Below are 25,445 nucleotides of genomic sequence, written 5' to 3' on the forward strand. Positions count from 1 at the left end.
CACATACACACAGTTATAAAAACTATCAAAACTCCAACTTTGAACTTTAGACCCATAATTTTAAAAATATTCTATTTGTTAATCCTGACATATTTAATCAAACATTTATCCTGAGGCACATTCTCTACTTATTAATACAACATGACCCCAAATCAGCGTAAGATAAAAGGGAGTAATCACTAAGCCAGAGAAATTAGCACATATTTTTTTACTTTCTCTCTAAGGCAGGAAATGTATTATCCTCTGAGCATAATTCAGAGATAAACACTCACATAGATATTAAACAAAAGGGAAATATTATGTGGATAAACCAAAAGCCAATCTCTAGAATTCAAGTGGAGGAAGAACAAAGTGAAAGTAACCCTTGTTTCATGCTGGACTTGAAACTAAAAAATTGGACTTGCTACCCTAGAATCACATTTAACTTACCATTTGTTGTCAGCTGGATGCGACCCCATAATTAATGGTGCAATTGGAAGTTTATACATAGCAGATGTTCCTTCAATTGTCACTGATGCATTCATGCCCAAAGATCGAGGAACTGGGAATAAGAAAGAGGAAATGCTCCAGAATAACATAAATTATGAGACTCTCAACATTAAAATACAAAAAAAATATGCAGGATAGTTCAGAATATCTTCTGCATAATTCATCAGTCATAACTTACCAGATACTGTAACACTTATCTAAGTTAGAAATGCCAGAAGTTGACCTTCTAACCAACCAATATTTCATTTTATCAGTAAGTAAAACAAAACACAGAAATCAAAAGATGCCGAGGAAAAGAAATTTAAAGGCTTATTACGAACATTTACTTATTTTCTCCAACTTTAGAATGCATTTAAATAGGATTATGATTATGGAACAGAATCAAAGATTGATGTAACAAGGGAACCAACTGAAGTAGCAGGCTAATTCTCACCATATTTTGGCATATTAAAATGCATACAGAATTTAACAATAAAACAAAATCCCTTAGTTCTTTAATAAGCTGGCTAATTTTCTCACCATTGAAATTATGAGTAAAGCTATGATTTCATGTAAGATGATTTATATCTTTTCATTCATCCACTGACTTACTTATTCAAAAGCATTTATTAATAAGCTATTATATATACATCTGTATATATAAATATATGTGTATATGTATACATATACATATATAGATACACATTTATATACATATACACACACATACATATGTGTGTGTGTGTACATGAGCCCTGGTGGCACAATGGTTAAGCAGTTGGCTGCTAACCAAAAGGTTAGCAGTTTGAACACACCCAGTAGCTCTGTGGGAGAAAGAACTGGTAATCTGCTCCCATTAAGATTATAGACTAGGAAACTATTTGTATAGGGCAGTTCTACTCTGTCACATGGGTAAAAATCTTGATGATACCTAACAAGAACAACATATACACACAGACATCCATGCTTATGTGTATATATGTAAGAGATTTGATGGCATAGTGGTTTAAGCATTTGGCCGCTAATTAAAAGGTTGGTGGTTTGAAGCCACCAGCTGCTTTGCAGGAGAAGGATGTGGCAGTCTGCTTCCATAAAGATTATAGCCTAGGAAAGCCAATGGAGCAGCTCTACTCTATTCTAAAGGGTTGCTGTTGAACAGAGCTGGAATCAACTTGATGGTAACAGGTTTATGTAAATGTATGTGCACATTAATATATATAACCAATTGCTATCAAGCTGATGGTTCTGACTCATGGCAACCTCCTGTGTGTCAAAGAAGAAATGTGTTCTGTAGAGTTTTCAACAGCTGATTTTTCAGAAGTAGATTGCCAAGCCCCTCCTCCATGGTGCCTCTGTGTAGACAAGAACCTTCAACCTTTTGGTTAGCAACCAAGTGCGCTATTTAGAATGTATACATACACACACACACACACACAAACGTATACATAAATATATATATATATCACACGTATACACATACATACACACACACATACGTATTAATGTATATATGTGTATATAGTCCCTGAGTGGTAGTTTTATGGCTAGCTGCCATGAAGTCAGCCCCCAACTCCTGGTGACCCCATGCACAATGGAAACGAACCATTGTGATCCAGAGTTTTCACTGGCTGATTTTCAGAAGTAGTTGCCAGGCCTTTCTTCCTAGTGTGTCATATACATTCAGAGTTGATTCTCATTATTCCCAGTAAGTACATTCTATAAATTTGCCACAAACATTGAATTAGTGAATACTCAATCGGTGCTTTAGAAGAAATACTGGGTTTGGTTCTTGCAAGCCTCTGGTCACATTTTTGTCAACTGATCAATATGCAACCCCATTTTATATGTGTTTCTCTAAGAAACATTATTTAATATATAAACAGGAAAAACAAACCTGTTGCCACTGCATCAGTCTCAACTCATGGTTACCCACATGTTACAGGGTAGCAGTGCTCCGTAGGGTTTTCTTGGCTATAATCTTTACAGAAACACATCACCAGGCCTTTCTTCCTTGTGCTGCTGAGTGGGTTTGAACTACCAACTTTTAGGTTAGTGGTGATGTTGTTAGGTGCTGTCAAGTCATATTCGAGTCATAGTGACCTCATGTACAACAGAACAAAATATTGCCTGGGCCTTTGCCATCCTCATAATCATTGCTATGCATTAGCCCATTGCTGCAGCCACTATGTCAATACATCTCATTGAGGGTCTTTCTCTTTCTCACTGACCATCTATATTTTATCAAGCATGAAAGCGTTCTCAAGGGACTGGCCTTCCTAATAACATGTCCAAAGTACAAGAGGCGAAGTCTCGCCATCCTTGTTTCTAAGGAGAATTCCAGCTGTACTTCCTCCAAGACAGATATGTTCGTTGTTCTAGTAGTCCATGGTACAATCTTCTTCACCAATCCTAGTAGTGAAGTGGGTAAGTACTTGGCTGCTAACCGAAAGGTCAGCAATTCAAATTCGCCAGATGCTTCACAGGAGAAAGATACTGGCAGTCTTCTCTATAAAGGTTACAGCCTTAGAAACCCTATGGGGCAGTTCTACTCTGTCCTATACATTCTCATGAGTCAGCAAAGGGTTTGGTCTAGGGTAGTAGCCAAGAGTAAACCATTTGCCCCAACCATGGACAATTTAATATATATATTACTGATTTATTAACATGGAATTCACAGCCAGTAGCAAAATAGCTCCTGCCTGAACAAAGCTTATCTAACACACATTTTTTCTGTAAGGAGCACCACTGCCTTCTTGCACTTAAAATCCTAGATAGCACTTCAGCATTACACTTGAAAGTCACTTTAAATGGTGAAATAATCAACAAAAAGCACAAAACTTGAAAATGTCACACTAAATGGACCAGAAAAGGACACTTGTTTACAGTATTAGAGCTGTAATAAAGCAGCAGAGTGTCACTTATTTCAACCTCCACTGGGAATGAATACAGAGGACACTCAGTTTTTTTTTTAATTTTTTTATTTTGACACTCAAATGTTTCACCACTCTGTGCACTGATGGGGAAGCATAGTTAAAATCTCCTACCATCCCAGACAAACTTTCCACAAAAGTGGGAGACAAATAAATGTTTTATTACTGAATAAGCATTAAACCACAAAGTGATGAATATCAAATACTCAATCCACCAAAGAGATTGCAAAGACAGAAAGGAGTTTTATCCTTTCATATAGCCAAGGAGATGCAACCCATTTCCTATATATTAACAAGATAAATGACATTAAGTCCTCAAGTAAGAGATCCGGATGGCACCATTTGTCATATGTGTTCTTGTTAGTTACCGTCAAGTGGATTCTGACTGATAGTGACCCTCTGTGTGCAGAGTGGAACTGCTCCATGGGTTTTTCAAGGCTGTGACCTTTCAAAAGTAGATCACCAGATCTGTCTTCTGAGTACCTCTGGGTTGGTTCAAACTGCCATTCTTCTGGCTAGCAGTTGAGCATTTAACCTTCATGCCACTTAACCTTCAGGGACTCCGTGTCATACATAGTCATCCTAAATTCATTTGGCAATGGAGATAGCTACCTGTGTCTGCTAACTACATTTATCCAAAGAAAAAAATAAATTTCTCACATTTTTAAGACCAGAGGTAGGTCTGCAACTTGAAGTCACATGACAGCTAAAACTAGGCTATCCTAGATTAGGGGTGCTACCTTCCTCAACTGATTACATTTCAAAGAAAAGGCTTCCAGGTCCTTGAGGAAAAATTCCTGGGTTGTAAAACTGGCAAGAAGCTTTTGGCCTTTAAAAAGACTTACATACATTTCAAAGAATCAGAGAAAGAACTAACAATTACAAATATTCTATATACTCTTAAGAAAAGGGATAGGGAGGTACAGACAACAAAGATAAACTTTTACATATACAATACTGCATCATCAATGATAACAAACATTAATCGATGGTTAAATAGATGGGTAGACAGGCTGAATGATCAGGCATGCTAGGCAAAAGGGAGTATGCCATAACCATAAATAAGGTTGGCAGATGATATCTCTACATACATATTTGTATGTCCTGTAAGAATGTCCATACAAATAGAACTAATGGGGGAAGTTATGATAACTTCCAAGCACACCAAGCCAAGCAGAATTGCACCTCTGTCAAAAAAGATGAGTCAGATTTGACTCGAGGTCAGTGAGTTTCTTTTTTTTTTTTCCTGTAAGACATTTGGATTAATATTTCATTGTCCCAAAAATAAAACAGAACTATTATCTCCTACCTCTAAGGGTTAATATGAGTGTGAAATAACCAGTAAGATAATGAGAGTCCATTGGGAATTGACACTCAGGACTATCTAAGTAATAAAAACTCTGACTTGAGAAAAATCATACCTGAAATCTTTTATTGTCAATGTAAACACTGTAATTGAGTTTTCCTAGACTATTAAATTATAGTCCATTTTAACATGGAACAAATTGTTGACCTGTAAACTTGGGACCCTGGTCACAGGGGACATCAAACTCAACTGGCATAACATACTACACAAAAACACTGGTCTATATATCCTACTTTGGTGAGTAGCAACTGGGGCCTTAAAAGCTTGCAAAAGGCCATCCCAATCCAACAACTAGTCTCTCTTCAACCAAAGCAAAGAAGAATGATGCAAACCAAATGCAAAGAATAATTACTCCAAGGGACTAGTGGACCATGCAAACTTCAGCCTATATCACCATGAAACCAGAACTAGATGGTGCCCAGCTACCAATGTCAACCACTCAGAAAGGGATCAGTGCAGGAAATCCTGGATAGAGTGGGAGAAAAATGTGGAAGAAAACTCAGAATCATAAAAAAGACCAGGTTTACTGGTCTGATAGAACCTAGTGAAACTCTTGAGACTATGAACTCCAGTTACCCTTCAGGCCTGAAATTGAATTCACTCCTTTGACTTCCAGCCAGATAGCCAGGTATATAGGAGAATGTTCTGGTTACCTAGTGCCACTCTGACAGAAATATACCACAAATGGATGGCCTTAACAAACAGAAGTCTATTCTCTTACAGTTCAGGAGACTAGAAGTCCAAATTCAAAGTGCCAGGCTCTAGGGGTTGGGCTTCAGCCTTGGGCTTCAGCTCTGTCTCCAGCTCCGACCCACTGAAACTAGAGGCTTTTCTTCACTCAGACAGCTGCTGGCTGCTGAGGCTGCCAAGCCCAAGGTTGAAAAGTAAAAAGGCACAGTTCTTATGTTACCAAACCACACGGAAGGCCATTAATTCAAGTCTATTTTAAGTCCCAAGGTCAGCAGAACATGGCAGGCTGCTGAACAATGACATGGCTACATGCAGGATCCAAGCGTGTCATATGCTAGAGATTATCCACAAGGCTTCTCCTTATATACAGGAAGCGGACCACATCCCAAAGGCAGCTTACTCAGCTGCTTGTGGTAGATCCCACCATGAAGTTGATTGCCAGTCTCACCATGGGGAATAACAACCACCAGTGGCCCAGCCAAGTTGACACACAAACATAACCACCACAATGAACATTTACACCAGGTAAATATACTCCCTAGAATGATCAATCAGGAGGCAGTATTTGCACAGGTAGATAGCTCAGGGGGCAGGAATGCATAGGAAAGGACACAGGGAAGAAGGAACTACAGGGAGGAAGTGGGAAGAGAGCAGTTACATTGTGGGGAACTGTTGCAGTCAATGTCATGAGACAAAATGTGTATGAACTGGTGTAGGGAAAATAAATTTGCTCTGTAAACTTTCACCCAAATCACAATTGAAAAAAACAAAAAACGCAAAACTACGTAATGGCATTAGAAGTCAAAAGTAGTGTTTATCTTAATGAGGACAGTTATCAATTGGGAAAGGGCATGAGGTAATTTTCTGGGATGTTAAAAATTTTCTGCATTCTGATGTCGGTCATGGTTACCTAATATATATACACATACATACGTATTTACTGTATAATATATATATATGTGTGTGTGCATATACATATATATACAGAGCTCTGGTAGCATAGTGCCTAAGGCTCTTGACTGCTAACCAGAAGGCTGGCGGTTCAAACCCACTAGCCACTCCTCGGAAGGAAGGTTGGGCAATCTACTTCCATAGTGATACTGCCTCAGAAACCCAAGGAGGGGTCGCTATGAGTTGGAACCGACTCGACAGCACATAACAACAACAATATATATGTACATACATACATATATATACCAAAAAATTCACTGCTGTCGAGTCAATTCGACTCACAGCAACCCCCCGTTGGGACTCCGAGGCAGTTCTCTCTACCAGAAGTAGACTGCCCAATCTTCCTTCCAAGGAGTGGCTGGTGAGTTTGAACCACCAGCTTTCTGGTTAGCAGTCAAATGCCTTTGGCACTACGCCACCACAGCTCTCATATACATATATGTAAATATTCATTGAGCTAACACTTAAGATCAATGTACCTGAAATATATTATAACTCAATTAAAGTTTTTAAAAAGTAGAAAGAAAGAAAAGGGATGGGGAAAGTCTGTTCCCTTTTTTTCAGTAAGTGTAAACTTCCCCTTTTTAATTTCTTACTTCAAATATGTGCCCTTACAGCATATTTGCAAATTACTGCAAAATTGCCACAAGTATTGATTTTGGGATTACAAGTAAATTTTATCAAGCAGGCAAATTTGCAAATATGGAGTCCACAAATAATGAGGATCATCTGTGTGTTTGTGCATCAGGAGGTAGGGGCACATATATGATTTTTTTTTTTTTGTAGGGATGGCAAATACCTTAGGTAGTAAACAAAAGATTACAGGCAGGCCCAGGCACCCAAATTTTAAAAAATATTCTTTAAACACTTGAAAAAAGCCTGCAGTTGCTTCACAGTTAAAGTCTTACCAGTATTCTCATGCAAAATGATGGGAGATGTAGTCTTATCATCTAGCAGGTCAGAGGGAGAGGCATAGTACTTCAAATTCATTAAGTGACCTATGAAAAATGACACACATCAATGTATCTTTATCGGGTAAACTAAAAAGAAAGAAAAGCACATTATTGTCAATCTATACACAAGAAATTATTTCCATATATGAGGAATCACACTCCAAAGCACGTTATGAGGTATAACAGATGCAGAAGCATTGATTCTAGAACGAACAATTTACTTCACACAATTTTAAGAAACAAAAGCAAAATAATTTAGGATGGGCAGAAGCTGATATCTTAGAAATTAATATAAAATACCCAAATGCCAATGGAAATTGGTAATATTCTACCACTGCTATCTTTATAAACCTGAGGTGAAATTATTAGAAATGACCTCTTAACTAAAATTAGACATTTTTCTTTCCTTGAGCTCTCCAGAGCTAAGAATGAAGAAAACCAAAGTTCCATGGAAACAATTAATCTGAGGGACTTGTGGACCATGAGAACTTCAGCCTATGTGACCCTGAGATGAGAAGAACTACATGATGCCCAGCTACCACTGTCAACCACTAGGAAAGAGATCAGTGCAGGAGTTCCTGGACAGAGTGAGAGAAAAATGTAGAATAAACTCAAAATCATAAAAGAGACCAGGCTTACTGGTCTGTTAGACACTTGGTGAAACCCCTGAGACTATGGCCCCTAGTCACCTTTAAAGCCTGGAATTGAACTCATTCCTGTGGCTTCTAGCCAAAAAACAGACAGGCATATAAGGTGAACATTTATACCAAGTAGGTACACTCCTTAGAATAATCCATTATGGGAGATCAGAAGGGCAGTATTTTCATAGGGAGATAGCTCAGAAGGCAGAAAGGCATAGGAAAGGAGGCTATAGGGAAAAGGTAAACACAGGGAGAAAGTGGGAAGAGAGCTGTTATATTACAGGAATTGCAGTCAATGTCATGAAACACAATGTGTATGAACTGTTGTATGTTGAACTGGAAAATGAATTTGCTCTGTAAACTTTCACACAAATCACAATAAACAAAAAATAGTAATAAAAAAATACTAGACATTTTTCTAAATAAGCAAATTATGATCACATACCCCCACTCCTTGGAGTAAGATAGCCAACACTTCCATGAAGAATCTTATCCAAGGGACTGGCATTAGTTGCTTTCCTGCAAGACAAGTGATCTATGTTTGCATTCATTTAAGCCCTAAAGGTCTTAGTGCATAGTTTGATACTGAGTTCAGATCTTGAAAGTCTTATAATATTTCCTAATAACTCTGTTGTGTGATTTGGCACATAGCAAGTATATTTCACCTTCAAAGAAAAGGGATCATTTCCAAGTACACACTAGTAAGTAAGATGATGAGAAAAATAACAGCTAGACTATTATTTATCTGATGAGGTATCATGTTTGACAAATCTTTAGATAAAACCCATGGAGTATCAACTGATAACTTGGTGATACAATTACAAAGAAGATGGAATACCATCATCATTTGGAAAAGGAATTGCCATGGATATGATGTATAGTGAAATACGATCCTCCCAGATGAAGAACTTTAAAAAACCAAGGTACCTAGAAGGTCATACAGAATTGATTCTTTAGTCAGTCTTACCAGTACATAATTGCCATTTTAGATAGATCCTGTTCTAAGGACTGGAGAGCCAAGTACATTTTAGTCTTCAGTTTGCTGGAAGTAGATGAGGAGAGTGAGAGTTAAGTATATACACACAAGTACACATACACTCATACACTGACACAGAAAGACTAAATAAAGGTAAGTCTATCCTGGAGGCAATTAAAATATTCAAATAAATAAATAATCAACAGTGATCTATCAAAACTAATTTTTGTTTGTTTAAAAGATCAAAGCAGGCTAACAGGATCCCGAGTAGGTTAACAATAAAAATGACTTGTTTCACAACAGTTAATTCTTTCAGTCTGGAAATAAACATGCTAAAGATATTGCAAGGATTTTAGTCTGTCTTCTGATATAAAATCCACTAATGCAGATATGCATATTTAAAAAACCTTTAAAAGATATAAAGCCAAAAATTTAGCTACAGATTTTCAGTATGAGTATAAATCAATAAATGAAATAGGGCAGAAAACTTGGCAAATTTTTAAACACAAAATTTCTTCTAGATTTATACTGATTTTTCCTAAAAAAGCAAAAAATAAATAAAAATACTTACTTGTCTCCTGGAAGGTTATACAGATTAACAAGACCCTTAAGATGCTTAGAGAATTCATCAAAATTTTTTTCCCTAGAGGAAGTTCAAGGAAAGGAGGAGAATACAACATATAATTACCACTAGATCTTACAGCAAAGTGCCAAAAACAAAAGCCATATAAAACTATTTAATAATTTGTCTTAATTTTCCCCCCATCCAAAGTTTTCTAGAGTCAATCAAAAGTACAAAAGAAAATGAAATTTTTCCCTTTCTACCTCTTCCTGATTTTCGGTGCTAATAAGCTGTATAGATGTAAAAACAGTAATAATCAGAAAGACCTGCTAATTCATAAACTAATGAGGGGAACATCTAAGTCCATTGGCATAACATAGTCCATAAAGGCAATATTCTGAATCATTTCTGGTGAGTTAACTGACTGGGGTGTTAAAAACTTGTGAGCGGCCATATAAGACACAACTATTAGTCTCCCCCTATCCAGAACAAAGAAGAGTGAAAAAATCAAAGACTTAAGCAAACAATTAGTCCAAAGGACCAATGGACCACATGAACCACAGCCTCTCCTACCCTGACGCCAGAAGACCTAGATCATACCTGACTACCACAACCAATCATTCTGTTCCCGATGGTAATAGAAAGTCCTGGACAGAGTGGAAGAACAATGTAAAATAAAATTCAGAATCATAAAAAAGACCAGATTTACCTGTCTCATAGAGACTGATGGAACTCCCAAGACTACGACCCTAATAAGACAATCTTCAAAGGTAAAACTGAATCAAATAGATTCAGCCAAACAACTCTGTTGTTGTCAGATGCCATTGAGTTGTTTTTGACTCATAGCAACCCTATGTACCACAGAACAAAAGACAGCCCTATAAAGTAAACAGTAATGCCCATGAGGAACATACTCCTCAATCAACCATATAAAATGAAAAGAGTAGCATTTGCCCAAGAACACAATTCAGAAAATAAGAAGGGGCAGGAAAAGAGGATGCATGGAAATGGGGAACCCAGAGAGGAAGTGGAAAGAGTGCTGTTACACTGAGGGGACTTTAACTAATAACATGAAACAAAAAAATATATAAATTGTTCAATGGGAAGTAATCTCCTCTACAAGCTTTCACAAAAACCACAAATAAAAAAGAAAAAGATTCATATACCAATGAATTAGCTCGTAAATAATGAGACCTAGTTTTAATAAATCACGTTCCTTTTTTCTTATTATGTAACTGAGATCAGATTTCATCTCTCTCTCTCTGATTCTTTAAAATTCATTTATTGAGCACTTATTGCATATAGACATAAAGACAGTAAGAAACAAGAGCAACAGCAAAATATATTCCCTGCTTTAAAATTCCCATCTATACAAAGTGAGTAAAAAAAGATGTACAATTTAACATTCTTTCTGTATTTCTCATTTATAGAAAGGCTTGCAGATTAACTTTAAGCCAGCACAAGTTCATGTTGGTGCAATCTCTACTCCACTTTTTTGTCATTCTTGTTTTGTGCCATCAAGTCTATCATGACCCATAGCAATCCTATAGGATGAGGACCTATCCCACAGGGATTCCTAGGGTGTAATCTTTATGGAAGCAAGTCATCAAGGTCTTTTCTCTTGCCAAGCACTTAACCATTGCACCACCAGGGCTTCTTTAGTCTACTTTAGAGCCAGAAATATTAGCCCTTTGTGAAGTATTCTAGTAATTCACCTTTGCTAGACTTAATTCAATAAAATTATTTTAAAAATGTTCACGGTTGAATTACAATTTTTTAAAAGCTGCTTCATATTTGTTGCATTTGGCTAGGAGGATGTTAAACTGATCTTTGAGAAGGCCGAGTGTAAAACTAATTTTCTCCATATTAACACCCCTTCTAAGACATTCTTATGCTGTAGCTAAGAACTCTTGCTATGTAAACATAAAACTGATGCAATGACTTTGTCTAATTCCCAGAAGTTAATTCTGGGTTTAAATTTAAGCATGGAAATTTCTTTGCAATTCAAAGGGAAAAGAAAATTACTGGAAAAAGCTACCATTTGCTCAAAATAATTGTCTTCAAGCCTAACACTCCTACTATGAGAGGCATTTATCTCACATACACATTAATGTAAAATAATTTTTATCAAAATTAAAACAGAAAAAATATTTTCATGGTATAGACTCAAGTTTTTCAAACCCACTCTTACTTAATAATTAAGTTCTATTTATTTGTTCTACACAGAATTCCTAAGGTTAGATCGGGGTGATTTTGTCCTCCAGGGGACAATTGGAAACGTCCAGAGACATTTTTGATTGTCACAACTGGAGGGCTACTATTGTCAACTAAAGGGGAGAGGCCAGGGATGCTACTCAACATCCCATTATGCACTGAGTAGGCCCACATAGCAATGACTTTTCTGATCTAAAATGTCAGTTAGTGCTGAGGATGAAAAACCCTGTGATAGACTGAGTAGTATAAGAAACCAAGCTAAATCAATTCAATTCTCAAAGTGAACAAATACAGAATCTAAAAAAATGTGTTCCTGAAGAAAGTAACTTCTAACTAGTCTTAAACCCTAGCTATAGAGAAAAGCATTGTCTGTCGATATAAAGGAATAGATATGTGATCTGCTCACCTTAATTGCTGCACAAGTTCTGGACAGCTCTGAAATGAAAGAAATAAAAAAAGACATTAAACTACTTTAACACTTTCAAAGACATCAACAGTTTTTCTCTTTTAGTTATAGCACACGGTTTATAACAAAAACATCAAAACTACAAAAGGTCCTTATATTAAGATATCAAAAAGCATCTTATTACTACTTGGTGAAGCATAAGGGTTAGGATGAGGAAGCAAAAATGAAAATACATACTTTATAAAGGAATAAATATTCAGTAGCTTGTTTGAAATATTAAGACTTCTCTTTAATGTTATCCTTGGAATCCACATCAACTATCTCTTTACACAATATTTTATCTTCATCTCTACTATAGGATTTTTTCAGAGAAGTCAGCTATGTACAAGATTATTTGTCCTACTTGATTATGAGCACTTTGATGATAGGAACCACAAATTATTTATCTTCCTATCCCCAGCACCTACTGTTAATTTTTGGCTCATGTTTGTTGATTTGAAATGAAAAGGGTTTCTCCAGTGTTTCCACGTGTGAAAGCCCCAGGACGATGTCAGGGATGGACCTATATGATTCTAAATTCCATTTCATAGGTACTGATGTTGTAGCTCATCACATCGTTTCTAAAGTGGCTCGTGAAAGTAACTAAACCCAAGCTATTTAAAACCCCAAGAACTCATTTTTAAATTAAATGTTCCTAAGTAAAGCCCACAGATTCCAGTAAAATATCAACACATACCACAGGATTCTCCCCATGGTGAGCCACTTTTACATCACAAAGCTGTCCTGCAGGATCTAACTGCACTTCCACATAGAACATATCTGACGTGATGTAACATTCAGTGCCACTGGCACTGAGATGAGAGCCCAGTCTAGCAAGAACAAATCAAAACAAAAATTAATGGAAGATACATAGATAAAGCCACTCAAAGTCAATACTAAGTTAAATCTCTCTGCTTACAGATAGACTACTTACCCATTCTGTCTTGCTATAGACTCCAAACGGTCAGTCATTGCTGGTAGAGATGTGACTAAGAAAGGGCAAAAAAAGAAGTCAAAAGTATTCTGCAAATAACTGTATTCTTGAAACACAGAAACATTCTGAGAAGTATGTCTGTCCTTCCAAAGCCATAACATATTCAACAGTTCAAATGCTTTTAATTTGCACAAAGTTCATTAGCAAGACTTAGCTATGATCTATGCATTGATAAGTACCAAAAAAGGATCTATTTGCAAAAAATTATTGGACTTTTCTCCTCTCCCTTTTTCACTGACCCTTATTTGGGACAAGTTTTATTTAACTTAAGAGAGCTCTGGTGGCACAGGGCTTAAAATATTTGGCTGCTAACCAAAAGGATGGCAGTTCAAATCCACTAGCCACTCAGTGGGAGAAAGATGAGGCAGTTTGTGTCCATAAAGATGTACAGTCTTGAAAACTCTATGAGGTAGTTCTACTTTGTCTTATAGTGTTGCAAGGAACCGGAATCAACTTGATGACAGTGGGTTTGGTGGGTTTTGTTTTGTTTTTAACTTAAAAACATACGTTTATCTGCTAACCCTAGAATAAAGATCAGTATCATAGCCAACATGAAACAAGTACTCAGCCGAATGAGGTTTATTTGTGGTAGGTCAAAGTAAACCTGTATATACTTTCATTTCCCAAAAAAAATATAGAATTTAGTAATTATGAGCAAAAATAACCAGTTTGAATGTATAGGAAAGAAGGATACAGGGAATGGGTAAAAACAGGGTGGAAGTGGGAAGGGGAAAAAAAAAAAAGAATAACCAGTTTCAAAACCTTATGTTTGCTCTCCTGAAAATACTATCCATAAACATTATAAAAAATCTTTCAGGTAAGCTAAAATATCTATCTTTTTACTGAGAGTTAACTAGAACAGAACATGTGACCAAAAATGAAAACTTTCCCCTACTATCTTAGTTACTTGTCATCAATTATCATTAAATGTCTACCAGACCTCCAAAAGAAGATCAGAAATTTTTTTTTCAACAGATCAGAAAAGAGTTAATTTCAACTCCATAAACAAAAGCAAAAACAACACATAGCATATAAAGTTAACCTACCTCAATTTATATTTCTAGAGTAAGGATAAAGCAGTATTTCTTAAACTGGAAGTTTAAAAAAAAAAAAAAAAACCAGCATATTTCAAAAGGGCTTACAAACCTTTGAGAGCCTTCTGCAATGTTTCCAAACAGCTGACCAAATGTTGGTGCCCTCCTGAACTCATTACAACCCTTTTCTCCTGTGTGTCAAGTGGGAAAACATTTGAGGTAAAATTAATCAAATCAACAGTGTTTCATGTAAACCTTACATAGCATACTGGTAATAATATTTCAGGATAATATATAAACTCTTAACTGTTACTCTATCTAGCCATACCTAAAGGGTAGAAAAGGGTATTCCCAGATTTAAATATGGGAAAAAATTAGGAAGAATCAAAATTTAACAGATGAGATCAGCTTCCTGTAGAAATGACTGTTTCATAAGATTTAAATGGTATGGCTCACCTCAAGGGAGCAAGTAGTTGTAGGCTTAGGACTATGGTCACAGGGGACATCAAGCTCAACTGGCATAACATACTATACAAAAACATTTTTCTACATCCTACTTTGATGTAGCGACCAGGGTCTTATTAAAAGCTTGCAAGCGGCCATCTAGATGTAGCAATGGGTCTCTCCTCATCCATAGCAAAGAAGAATGAAGAAAACCAACTGGTTTAGTCCAAGGGACTAGGGGACCCTGTGAACCTCAGCCTGTATGATGGCCATGAGGCCAGAAGAACTAGTGTCCAGCTACCACTGTTAACCACTCAGAAAAGGATCAGTACAGGAGATCTTAGATAGAGTAGGAGAAAAATGTGGAATAAAATTCAAAATCATAAGAAAAAAAAAAAGAGTAGATTTACTGGTCTGATAGAGCCTGGTAAGATCCCTGACGCTATGACCACTACTTATCCTTTGGGTCTGGAATTGAACTCACTCCTGTGGCTTCTAGCCAAACAACAGACAGGTATATAGGGTAAACATTTACATCAGGAAAACACACTCCTTAGAATGATCAATCATGGCAGAACAGAAGGGCAGTATTTGCACCAGGAGATAACTCAGGGGGCATAGGAAAGAAGGACATAGGGAAGAGGTAACTATAGGGAGGAATTGGGAAGAGAGCTGTTACATTGTGGCAAATTGCAGTCAATCTCATGAAACACAATGTATGAACTGCTGAAGGGAAAATGAATTTGCTCTGTAAACTTTCACCCAAATCACAATATAAATAAATAAATGGAATGCCTCTCCATCCACCTATGGACAGCTGATCTTTGACAAAGGGCCAAAACTCATTAAATCTGGAAAGGATAGTCTAATAAATGGATATCCATTTGCAGAAAAACTGAAACGGGACTCATGTTGCATACCATATACTAAAACAAACTCAAGTTGGATCAAAGATCTGAACTTAAAACCTAAAACCATAAAGACTATCAAAGAAAGAAAAAATAGGGACAAATTTAGGAGCCCTAATTCACGGCATAAATACACTATCGAACATAACTAAAAATGCACCAACACAGGAAGAGAAAATTGATGACTGGGACCTCCTAAAAATTAGACACTTCTGCACATCAAAAAATTTCACCTAAAGAGTAAAAAGAGAACCCACAGACTGGAAGGAAAAATTTTTGGCAATGACGTATTAGACAAGAGGCTAATCTCAAAAATTTACAGAAAACTTCAACACCTTAACAACAAAGATAAAGTAAAAAATGGGTAGAGGACATGAACAGATGCTTTCACCAAAGAAGACATTCAGATAGCTAACAAGCACATGAAGAAATGGTCATGATCATCTGCCATCAGAGAGATACAAATCAAAACCATGAGATATCATCCCATGCCAGTATTAATAGCAAAGTTCATAACAACAGAAAACAGATGCTGATGAGGATGTGGAGAGGTTGTAAAACAGTGTAACCACTGTGGAAATGGTATAGTACTTCTTTAAAAGCTGGAAACAGAAATACTGTATGATCCAATAATCCCACTGTATCAGGTATATATCCTAGAGAAATAAGAACCGTGACACGAACAGATACATATACACGCATGTTCATCGCAGCACTATTCACAGTAGCAAAAAGATAGAAACAACCTAAATGCCCATCAATGGAGAAGCTGATCAACAATCTATGGTACATATACACAGTGGAATACTACCCAACTTAGTATTCTAATGATGAATCTGCGAGACATCTCATAACATGGATGAACCTAGAAGATATTATGCTGAGTGAAATTACAAAAGAACAAATAATATATGAGACCACTATCGTAAAAAGTCAAGAAAACGGTTTCACACAAAAAGAAATATTCTTTGATGGTTAGTTACCAGGGGTGGGATGGGAAGGGAGGATAAACCACTAACTAGATGACAGACATCTATTAACTTGGGTGAAGGGGAAGACAAAAAAAAAAAATCACACACATACACAAATTTGAATTATGGTTCATGAAGAGAATAAATAACAATACTTTGCAAAACTGTTCACAGTTTATAGTGCACGAAAGTAAAATAAATAGAGTGGCTCAGAAAATTTGGCAATTCCCAAATCTAACAAAGTAATTTGCTTATAGTCTGAGAAATGCAACCAAACTTTAGTCAAATAAGATTAAATATGACTCTCTATCAATTATATTAAACCCTTACCAATATGAAGTCCATAAGAGGAACTTACTTCCAAAGAACAAAAAATTTGACAGAAATTTTTTTATCCCTATACATGAAAGCATCTCTCTGCAAAATATTCCAATCTCCAGAAAAGTGAACAGGTTTATGGTAAAAAAAACGAATATCTAATTATTTATCTGACTTCCCTTATACCTTGAAGAAAGAAGGGGATGTTCTGAATAATGGATGCCAGTAGTCTGGGAACTAGCAAGATAAACCTTTTATTGTATATTAATAAATAGGTATTCTGATTTACATGTTAATCTACTTTGATTTGATTTAGTATGTCTGTTGTTAAAAGCCTTGGAAGGCCCAACATACCAATAAAATTAGATTTCTACACAACTGTTAAGTAAGCAATGGAAGCCATGGTGGCCAAACCAAGATATTGGTACTCCAACAGAAGACTTCAGTAGCCACCTGGAACTCCTATCTCTTGATGTCTCTCTAATAATATAATTAATAAAACATATCTCAAAGAGAATATGGCTGCCTTGAAGTACAAAAAATGGTAATTCAGAAATTTCTAGACTAGAAAATTTTCCAATCATTTACTCTAGGCATATTTTTATACAATATCTTCACTGAACACAAACCTGAGTCAGAAGATACACATGCTTTTGCAGAGTTTACAGTTAGCAACACATGTTCAGATCCTTTACCTCATTTGATCTTAGCAACAAAACTATGTGGAAAAACAAACTGGTATTGCATGCCTCCATTTTCCAGATGAGGAAACTGGGCTGAGAGAGATCAAATAACTTTTCCAAAGTACACTGGTAATAACTGTTAGAGTTAAGTCTAAAATACCAGTCTTTTGATGTTAGATTCACTTCTGCTAGCACTGTATCACTAGTATGTTTATTTTAAACACTAATAAATCTATTACATTCAACTTACTCTGGACTCAAAATGGAGTTTAGATTACTTTCACTGAAGAATATACAGAAAAGTACACAACTTGAATAGATCTATGATTATCACAAAGAGACCACACTACACAACAACTGCCCAGGTGAAAAAAGAAAAGTAGTTTTCCTGTATCATTCTATGCTTTGACTACCACTGGAAAAATATGGATGAACTTTTAACATCCACCTTTGAGAGTGGTCTACTATGTTCCACTGGTTAAAGGCTCCTCATACTGGTGAATGATCAGGGGAAGAAAGAGTAGTACCACAGACAAAGCATTTGATAGCATAGACAAGTGAAAATTCAAAGTTCACCTGTATTAAGAATGAATCACGATCTCTACTAGTAAATACATCAAAAGTACAACATTAGTATAAGGGATAAATAAGATGGAAAACACTACAATGACTATAGTTTAAACAAGTCCACATAGAAAGCTTAGATTATTAAATAATTATCTAAGACACCACTTTACAACAATCCTCACCATGACTTGACGCACAAGCTTGATGGTTTCACTCCAAGGTCTATTTTGATTAAATTTTGCATGGAGCCGTTCCAAGAGAGAACTCATCTTATTCAGCTTTTCCGACTCTATGATATAAATCAGAAAACATAATTAGAAACTCTTTTATCAAGCTCTTCCATGGTTTTTCGTGCAAAAGAAAACTCCATATTCCACCCTATTAAGAACCTAGTTAAAATTATTTATTTATTTTAAAACGTATGAAAAAGTATCTCTAATAGCAGAAGACACAAATTATGGGTCTGACTTAAGGAATACCATAGAGCATGACTGCTTTCTATTTAAACTTTTAATAGGAACTCAAAAAGGACCATCTCTAATCATGTTTCAGGATTAAGCCTACAATTTAATAACAAAGTCATGTAATGATATGCATGGAATCCTTTGCATGATACACACAGAATATACATTTGAACATGGCCTTACTATGGTTCACTGGTACTCAATGTAAAAATACTGATTTCTTTAATATTTTGACATAATTCTGAGAGATCAGTTTGTAGGTGCTATCAAGAAAACAACCTGTCTTGAGTACATAGAGAGGTATGTGGGAAGTACAGACAACAAAGATGAACGCTTTTGCACATATAGTACGGTGTGGTCAGTGAAGGCAAACACAGGTATATGGGTGGATAGATGGGTGGACAGGCTGAAATGTTAGGTATGTGTATGAAGTGGAGAGTGCACCCAAGAACATGTATAGGGTTGGCAGAAAGTCGTCCAATAACTTTATGTGTATGATCTGAATTCCCAGGTGTATAATGGGGCTGACAAGGGGCAAGGTTGTAGTAACTGCTTGGCCACAGCTAGCTACCCAGAGGGACCAAGTAGTTGAACCTGTGGGCTCTGGACTACAGTCACAGAGGACATCAACCTCAACTGGCATACCATACTACACAAAACATTGTTCCACCTCCTACTGTGGCGAGTAGCGACCGAGATCTTAAAAGCTTGCAAGCTGCCATCTAGATGCAACGATAGGTCTCTCCTAGTCCAGAGGCAAGAAGAATGAAGAAAACCAAAAATTCATGGAAACAATTAGTCCTAGCGACTGGTACAGCATCCTATACGACTATGAGACCGGAAGAAATAGATGGTGCTTGGCTACTACTGTCAACTACTTGGAAGAGGATCTTTGTAGGAGATCCTGGATAGACAGGGAGAACAATATGGAACAAAACTCAAAATCATTTGGAGGAAAAAAAAAAAGCAGGTAACAGGTTTGCTGGCCCAAGGGACCCTGGTGGAACCACTGAGACTGGCCCCTAGCTGCCCTTCAGGTCTGGAATTGAACGCACACCTGTGGCTTCCAGGAATCCACATTGAGCATTTACCTGAGGTAGATACACTCCTTGGAGAGAATAAGCATGAGAGAAAGAAGGGCTGCTCAGGCACAGGGAGACAGCTCAGAGGGTAGGAGTGCTCTTCCACAGGGAAGAGGTAACTATCGAGAAGAAGTGGGAGGGGAGATGTTGCATTGTGCTAAATTGTGGTCAATGTCACAAAGACAAAGTGTATGTGAACTGCTGTATGGAAAGTGTATTTGCTCTGTAAATTTTCACCCAAATCACAATTTAAAAAAGAAAAAAGAACTGTAAAAAAAAAAAAAAAAAACCTATCTTGAGCAGTATACTCTCAAGATTTATCTATATGGGATCAAATTGACAACAGCAACTCAAAAGATTAGATAGGAAACTTAGGGGGCAGTGAGTTTAAGCTAATATGGGAGGAATTAACTCAAAAAAGGAGGGTGAGAATGGTTGTACAATTTGAAGTAAATAATGTCACTGAACTAACTGTACAAGCAGAAACTAGAATTGGTTTGTGTTCTGCTGTGTATATTCTCAACAATAACAACACAATAAAATTAATTATAGAAAAAGAAAACAGGTTGTATTAGCCATTCAGATATTTCTTATTTGAATTTAAACTAAAATGATACACACAAGGAAGAGATCTCTGACTAGAGGATGAGTATTCAGCAAAGAAAGCTAAGACAAAGGTAGACAAGACTGGCTTCTGGAATAAGTATGTGAACCTCCTCTGTCCTCCAACCCTCCTCTATTTCTTAAGCTGCCTAATATAAGCAAGGAGCTGTGCTAAAGACCTGTGGAGATGCAAAAACACAGAATGTGTCTGAGATGACATGTGGGAGATCTGGATAAGTTAACATGGAAATAATCATCACACAAAGAAAAGTGAGATACGGTAAGACAGAAGCCTATTACTACTGACATTCAAAGGGCAAGTTTATAATCAGTTGTAGGGATGTTACAGAAAAGTTTACAGTTGATAATTGGTATTGAAAGATGAATGGAATGTCATCAATCAGAGCTGAGGCAATAGTGAGAAGATTTCAAACAAGATCAAATTTCAATGCTCTCATCTTCTGGAGAATTGGTTCTAGCAGTTTTTACTGATTCCCACTTTCAACCTTCATTCATTCAAGGACTATTTTTTCTGCTGTGCATACAACAGTGAGCAAACTACACAAAAGCCACCTCATGGAGTGCCATTTTACTTTTCATGCCACTGAATGCAAGGATACTGTCTTCCCCTTCTTCAAAACACACCCCTTCCATGCCTTAAAAAAAAAGCGTGATAAATATCTTTCTTGGATGTTCAAATCAACAAACATTTTTGAGCAGCTATTATAAGCTCAAAACCAAAAAAAAAAACAAGCCAGAGACTACAAAAAGATGAGTAAGGCAGGGTCCTTGATCTACAAAGCTTAGAATGAAGTGGAGAAGCTAAGTAAACAATAATACAAGGAGCTGTACTAGGAGAACTATGTCCAAAATGCTGTTGTTGTTGTTTTGTGCACTGGAGTCGGACCGACTCACTGCGACCCCTCCTAGGGTTTCAGAGGCAGTATCACTACGGGAGTAGATTGCCCAACCTTCCTTCCGAGGAGTGGCTAGTGGGTTTGAACCGCCAGCCTTCTGGTTAGCAGCCAAGTGCCTTAGGCACTACGCTACCATAGCTCCTTCCAAAATGCTAAGCAAGCACTGGAGCGTGAAACTTTACAAGGGCTCAGTAAGGTTCCACAGAAAAGTTGTTTCTCAGCAGTTCTAAGTTAGCCTAGTCAGTGGAAGAATGAAATTCAAAGCATTTTAAAAATATACAATAGCACAAAGTCTGAACACAGTAACACCATAGAAAACTGCTGGCTTTTAATATCGTAAGACCCTAATCATTTCAGTCACGCCAAAATATCCTCCAGTACTTTTATACACACAGCTGATTTTTTTTTTTTAATGTCACTATTTAGACGTCTCTTCTTGCACAAGATACACACAGTTTTAGAACCATTTGCCTGGCTTCCCCACTACTTTAGATTGAAGTGTACTGAGGCCCAAGTGATTGCCTGTAGTAGATGAGGAAACGTTCACCTAAGTAGGGAGCCTTCATCACCCCAAAGTTGGAACTCCTCCATCACCTAGGGAACACGGTCAGAGTCTAAAACTCACACACCTCTGGCCTCCTGGACTCTGAGCCTTCCAGAGAGTGGCGCTCACGGGGCGCCAGCCCCTCTCACAGGATGAGTGTCCCCCAGTTCTGTCCCGCCCTCTTCTCTCCCCCTCACTCACCCTCGGCTTCCCCCTGAGCCTTCATCCTGGCGGTGGGGAAGGCCTAAGTCTGTCACACAAGAGGATAAGCCCTTCCCCACCTCTGATGGGGGAACCAAAAGGGTTCGGGCTCCCGGGACGTAGGGCACGAATAGTCCCCACTCTTCCCGGGAAGGCTCACTCTGAAGTCCCCGGCGGCAAGAAGGGAAGGGTACTCGCGACCGCCGCCATCTTCCCCAACGGAACTTCCTAACGATCGCGATACTAACCGGGATTTTTTTGCGAGAGACAGAGCAGAGTATGAAAATCTCTCGCGAAAATTGGTTAATGCAATCTTCTCGCGAGATTTTCATAGTCCAGCATTTCCTTCACTCCCGAAGCTTACAGACCTCACGTGCCTGGGTTTTGAGCTTGCAAGCGGATAGCTTTCGGCTGCGGTAGGAAACAGGTATTTTTATTTTGAGGCAGTTGAACAGTTCGCAGATTAAAAACGCCAGCTCTCTTTACTGAAAGACTAGTTCTTCGAAAACATTGGTATCAGATTTTATTAAAGATAATACCTTTTCTCTGAGTTGCCAGATGGAATAATTATGTCATTAAAAAGATAGCGGCGTTTTGTAACACGGAGTTCAAATCAAGCCCAACACACTTAATTCCCATTTTCTAGTTTGTATATTTTAATTTCAGAAATATTTCTTGAGCAGTTATATTATTTTTGAAGATCTGAGGAATTTTGGATTAAGGTAAATTTATTTGCAGCAAATTCTCTTGCTACTCAATTATATTTAAGGTCTTACATGGGTTCACAATTGTTTTGTCCTTTCTTTGTAATCATAGTGAAAACAAGCAGCTCAGCTAGTTCTTTACACTAAATCACAAATATGTAGTCAGCCAAACCTCTTGTATACAGTAAGTCTTCATAAAGAGAAATTTGCAACAGTGCTGAGAAGGTCGTGGCCAACGGAACTGAAGAATCAGGCTAAAATACAACAGCGCTTCTAGCATTAAGGGATAGTTCTTAATGTAGTTAAGATGGAAGGGTTTTTTGGGGGGGAGTGGGTAATGCATTTTTTTCCACACAAACGCACATCCTTGAAAATAGCATTACCACTGAAAAGTTGGATTTTACCTTGTTTGCTGCAAGAATGTTCAGCAATGTAGTACTACTAGCTCTCTCGTCTCAAGACTTATCTCACGTATCAAAAATGCTATTCTTTGGATGTTCTTGGTAGACATCCTCCCAAGCCACGCCATCCTACCAGATACTACAGTTCAGGTTAGCAGGCACAGCAGTGTAAATTTAGAACAAATCTTTGGAAACATCTGGGGACTTGTTTGTTGCTACAAAGATATCTACAACCATGTTCCTTGAAAGTGAAGTTCAAATTTCTTGTCTATTCCTTCTGTCCTCATACCTTTGAGTCACTACAGAGTGAGTTTCTTAGGGCAGCAATTGCCCCCCATTTCTGAATCCCAACTGCCTAACACTGTAGTAGGCAAGTTTTTTACTAGACCCAGCTCTTCTCCCATTGCCAGTTCCCAGCACACGTTCATTTTCAGAAAATTCATGCACTCCTTTCACCCCCAGGAGCCTCAAACAGCCCTTAAAGGAATAAGCCTTCCTCACCATACTCCTTCACTTCACTGAGGTCATATTCAGATCTCAGTTTAATCTTTTTCTGATCCCTGACCTGCTCCAGTCCTCTGTTATATAATTTCAAAGTTCTCTTTTAATAGCATTCTCACCATCAAACTTGTGTAATGGTTTGTTGAATGCCTATCTTCTTTGGCAGACTGTCAGCTCCAGAAGACTGCACTAGGTCTGTTACTGCTATCTCTCTAGTGCCTAGCACAGCTTCTAACACTACAAGGATGCAATACATATTTCTAGAATAAATTGATAGGGTTGCCAGATACATGCAAGATGTTCATTTAAATTTTGATTTCATATATAAACAAATCTTTTAGTGAAGTATGTTTCAGATATATAATAGGAATATTATATAAATCTAGCAACCTTAAAACTGATGAAGCACCGAGAGCATTCATTCAAAAGAGAATTTTTGAAGATGATGTTTAAAATACTGTGCCCTTTCCTGTTGTCAAAGTGCTTTTCATTCAACAAGCATCTATGGGGTCCTAAGATGTGTATACTAGGAGCTAGTGATGCTGTTGTTGTGTGCCGTCGAGTCGGCCCCGACTCATAGCGACCCCTCCTTGGGTTTCCGAGGCAGTATCACTACGGAAGTAGAATGCCCCAACCTCCCTCCGAAGGAGTGACTGGTGGATTTGAACCGCCAGTCTACTGGTTAGCAATCAAGTCACCTGAATTAGAGTTCTGAAAATATGATTGGCCACTATAATCATACCCATACCATACAGAGTAGAACTGCTCCATATTGGTTCCTTGGCTGTTATCTTTACAGAACCAAATTGCCAGGACTTCTTTCATGGCACTATGGGGTGGGTTCAAACCACAGACCTTTAGATTAATAGAGCACAGATCATTTGTGTCACTCAGGGACTTCACTATAACTCACTGCCATCAAGTCATTTCAAACTCATAGTGACCCCCATTGGGTTTCCGAGGCTTTAAATCTATACAGCAATAGATCACCCCATCTTCCTTCCATGGAGTGGCTGGTGGTTTGAACCGCTGACCTACCAGTTAGGAGTCAAATGCCTTATCTGCTACGCCAGCAGAGCTCTACCACTATAACAGGTACTCAAAAATCTTTATTAGTTAATAATTATGCCCTAAATACATATTAATGGCAGGTATACAACCATACTTTCTCCGGAAGACTCAAGTAAAAAATAATGTCTGTACCAAGTGTAGCTAGGAAATTTAAACTACAAGTTTATAAAAGCTTATAAATAGACATCAAATTTTGGTCACAGAATAGAATAAAAAGTCATATACAGTACTTTATCAGCTGAAAATGAGTAGATGGAAGGATAGTGTTAAAATATGTATACTCTTAAATAATAGGACAGTCATTGAACGAACAAGAAAAGCTAGGTAGACATAGGAACAGTCTTCATAAAAATGGCAAAGTGGGAATCATGGGCAAATTTTATTCAGAAAATCTTTGAGGAAGACTCCAAAGGACCCTCAAATCTAAACTAATAAATTGGTTTGTTGGGGTTGCAAGGGAGTTATTGTCACTTTAGTTAAGTATTTCCTCTTGTGGATAGCCTAAAGGGAAACTTTCTGACCTGATTCAGGGGATTTACAGAGAAAGTATTGCCACCACTTGATTGAGCACTTTGGAGTTCACTGAGTCTTCCTGACTGCCCTGGGAGATTATGCAAACCACACAGACCTGGAATTTCTGAGTTCAAAGTTTATTCTACAAAAGCTCTGTTCTCACCAGTTAATTGGGCCAATCCCTGCAGTTAGGGTAGATTTTGTATTTTAAAATTTGGAAACAACCTGAGATTTCTTAGAGTAGAATTTTATCCAGCAAAAACAGGAAGTGTGGTGCAGGAGAAAGCACTGGCGTAGAATCAAGAAGAGGTCTGTTCCTGCCCCTGGCA

General features: G+C 37.5%; 1 protein-coding gene across 1 annotated transcript in view; it reads right to left on the bottom strand.

Annotated features, from left to right (window-relative positions):
• MED1 (mediator complex subunit 1) overlaps window positions 1-21,951 on the bottom strand; it is a 37,228-nt gene extending 15,277 nt beyond the window's left edge. The window contains 11 exon segments of the mRNA XM_007942025.2: window positions 430-541; window positions 7,314-7,403; window positions 8,445-8,518; window positions 8,967-9,041; window positions 9,547-9,618; window positions 12,158-12,186; window positions 12,894-13,026; window positions 13,131-13,185; window positions 14,337-14,415; window positions 18,298-18,404; window positions 21,927-21,951. Coding sequence (XP_007940216.1) covers window positions 430-541; window positions 7,314-7,403; window positions 8,445-8,518; window positions 8,967-9,041; window positions 9,547-9,618; window positions 12,158-12,186; window positions 12,894-13,026; window positions 13,131-13,185; window positions 14,337-14,415; window positions 18,298-18,404; window positions 21,927-21,951 — 851 coding nt within the window.
• Window positions 21,952-25,445: the final 3,494 nt, after the last annotated feature.

The sequence above is a fragment of the Orycteropus afer genome, unplaced genomic scaffold (genome assembly GCF_000298275.1).
Source record: "Orycteropus afer afer isolate SDZICR_OR568_19922 unplaced genomic scaffold, OryAfe1.0 scaffold00085, whole genome shotgun sequence".
Classification (NCBI taxonomy): Eukaryota; Metazoa; Chordata; class Mammalia; order Tubulidentata; family Orycteropodidae; genus Orycteropus; species Orycteropus afer.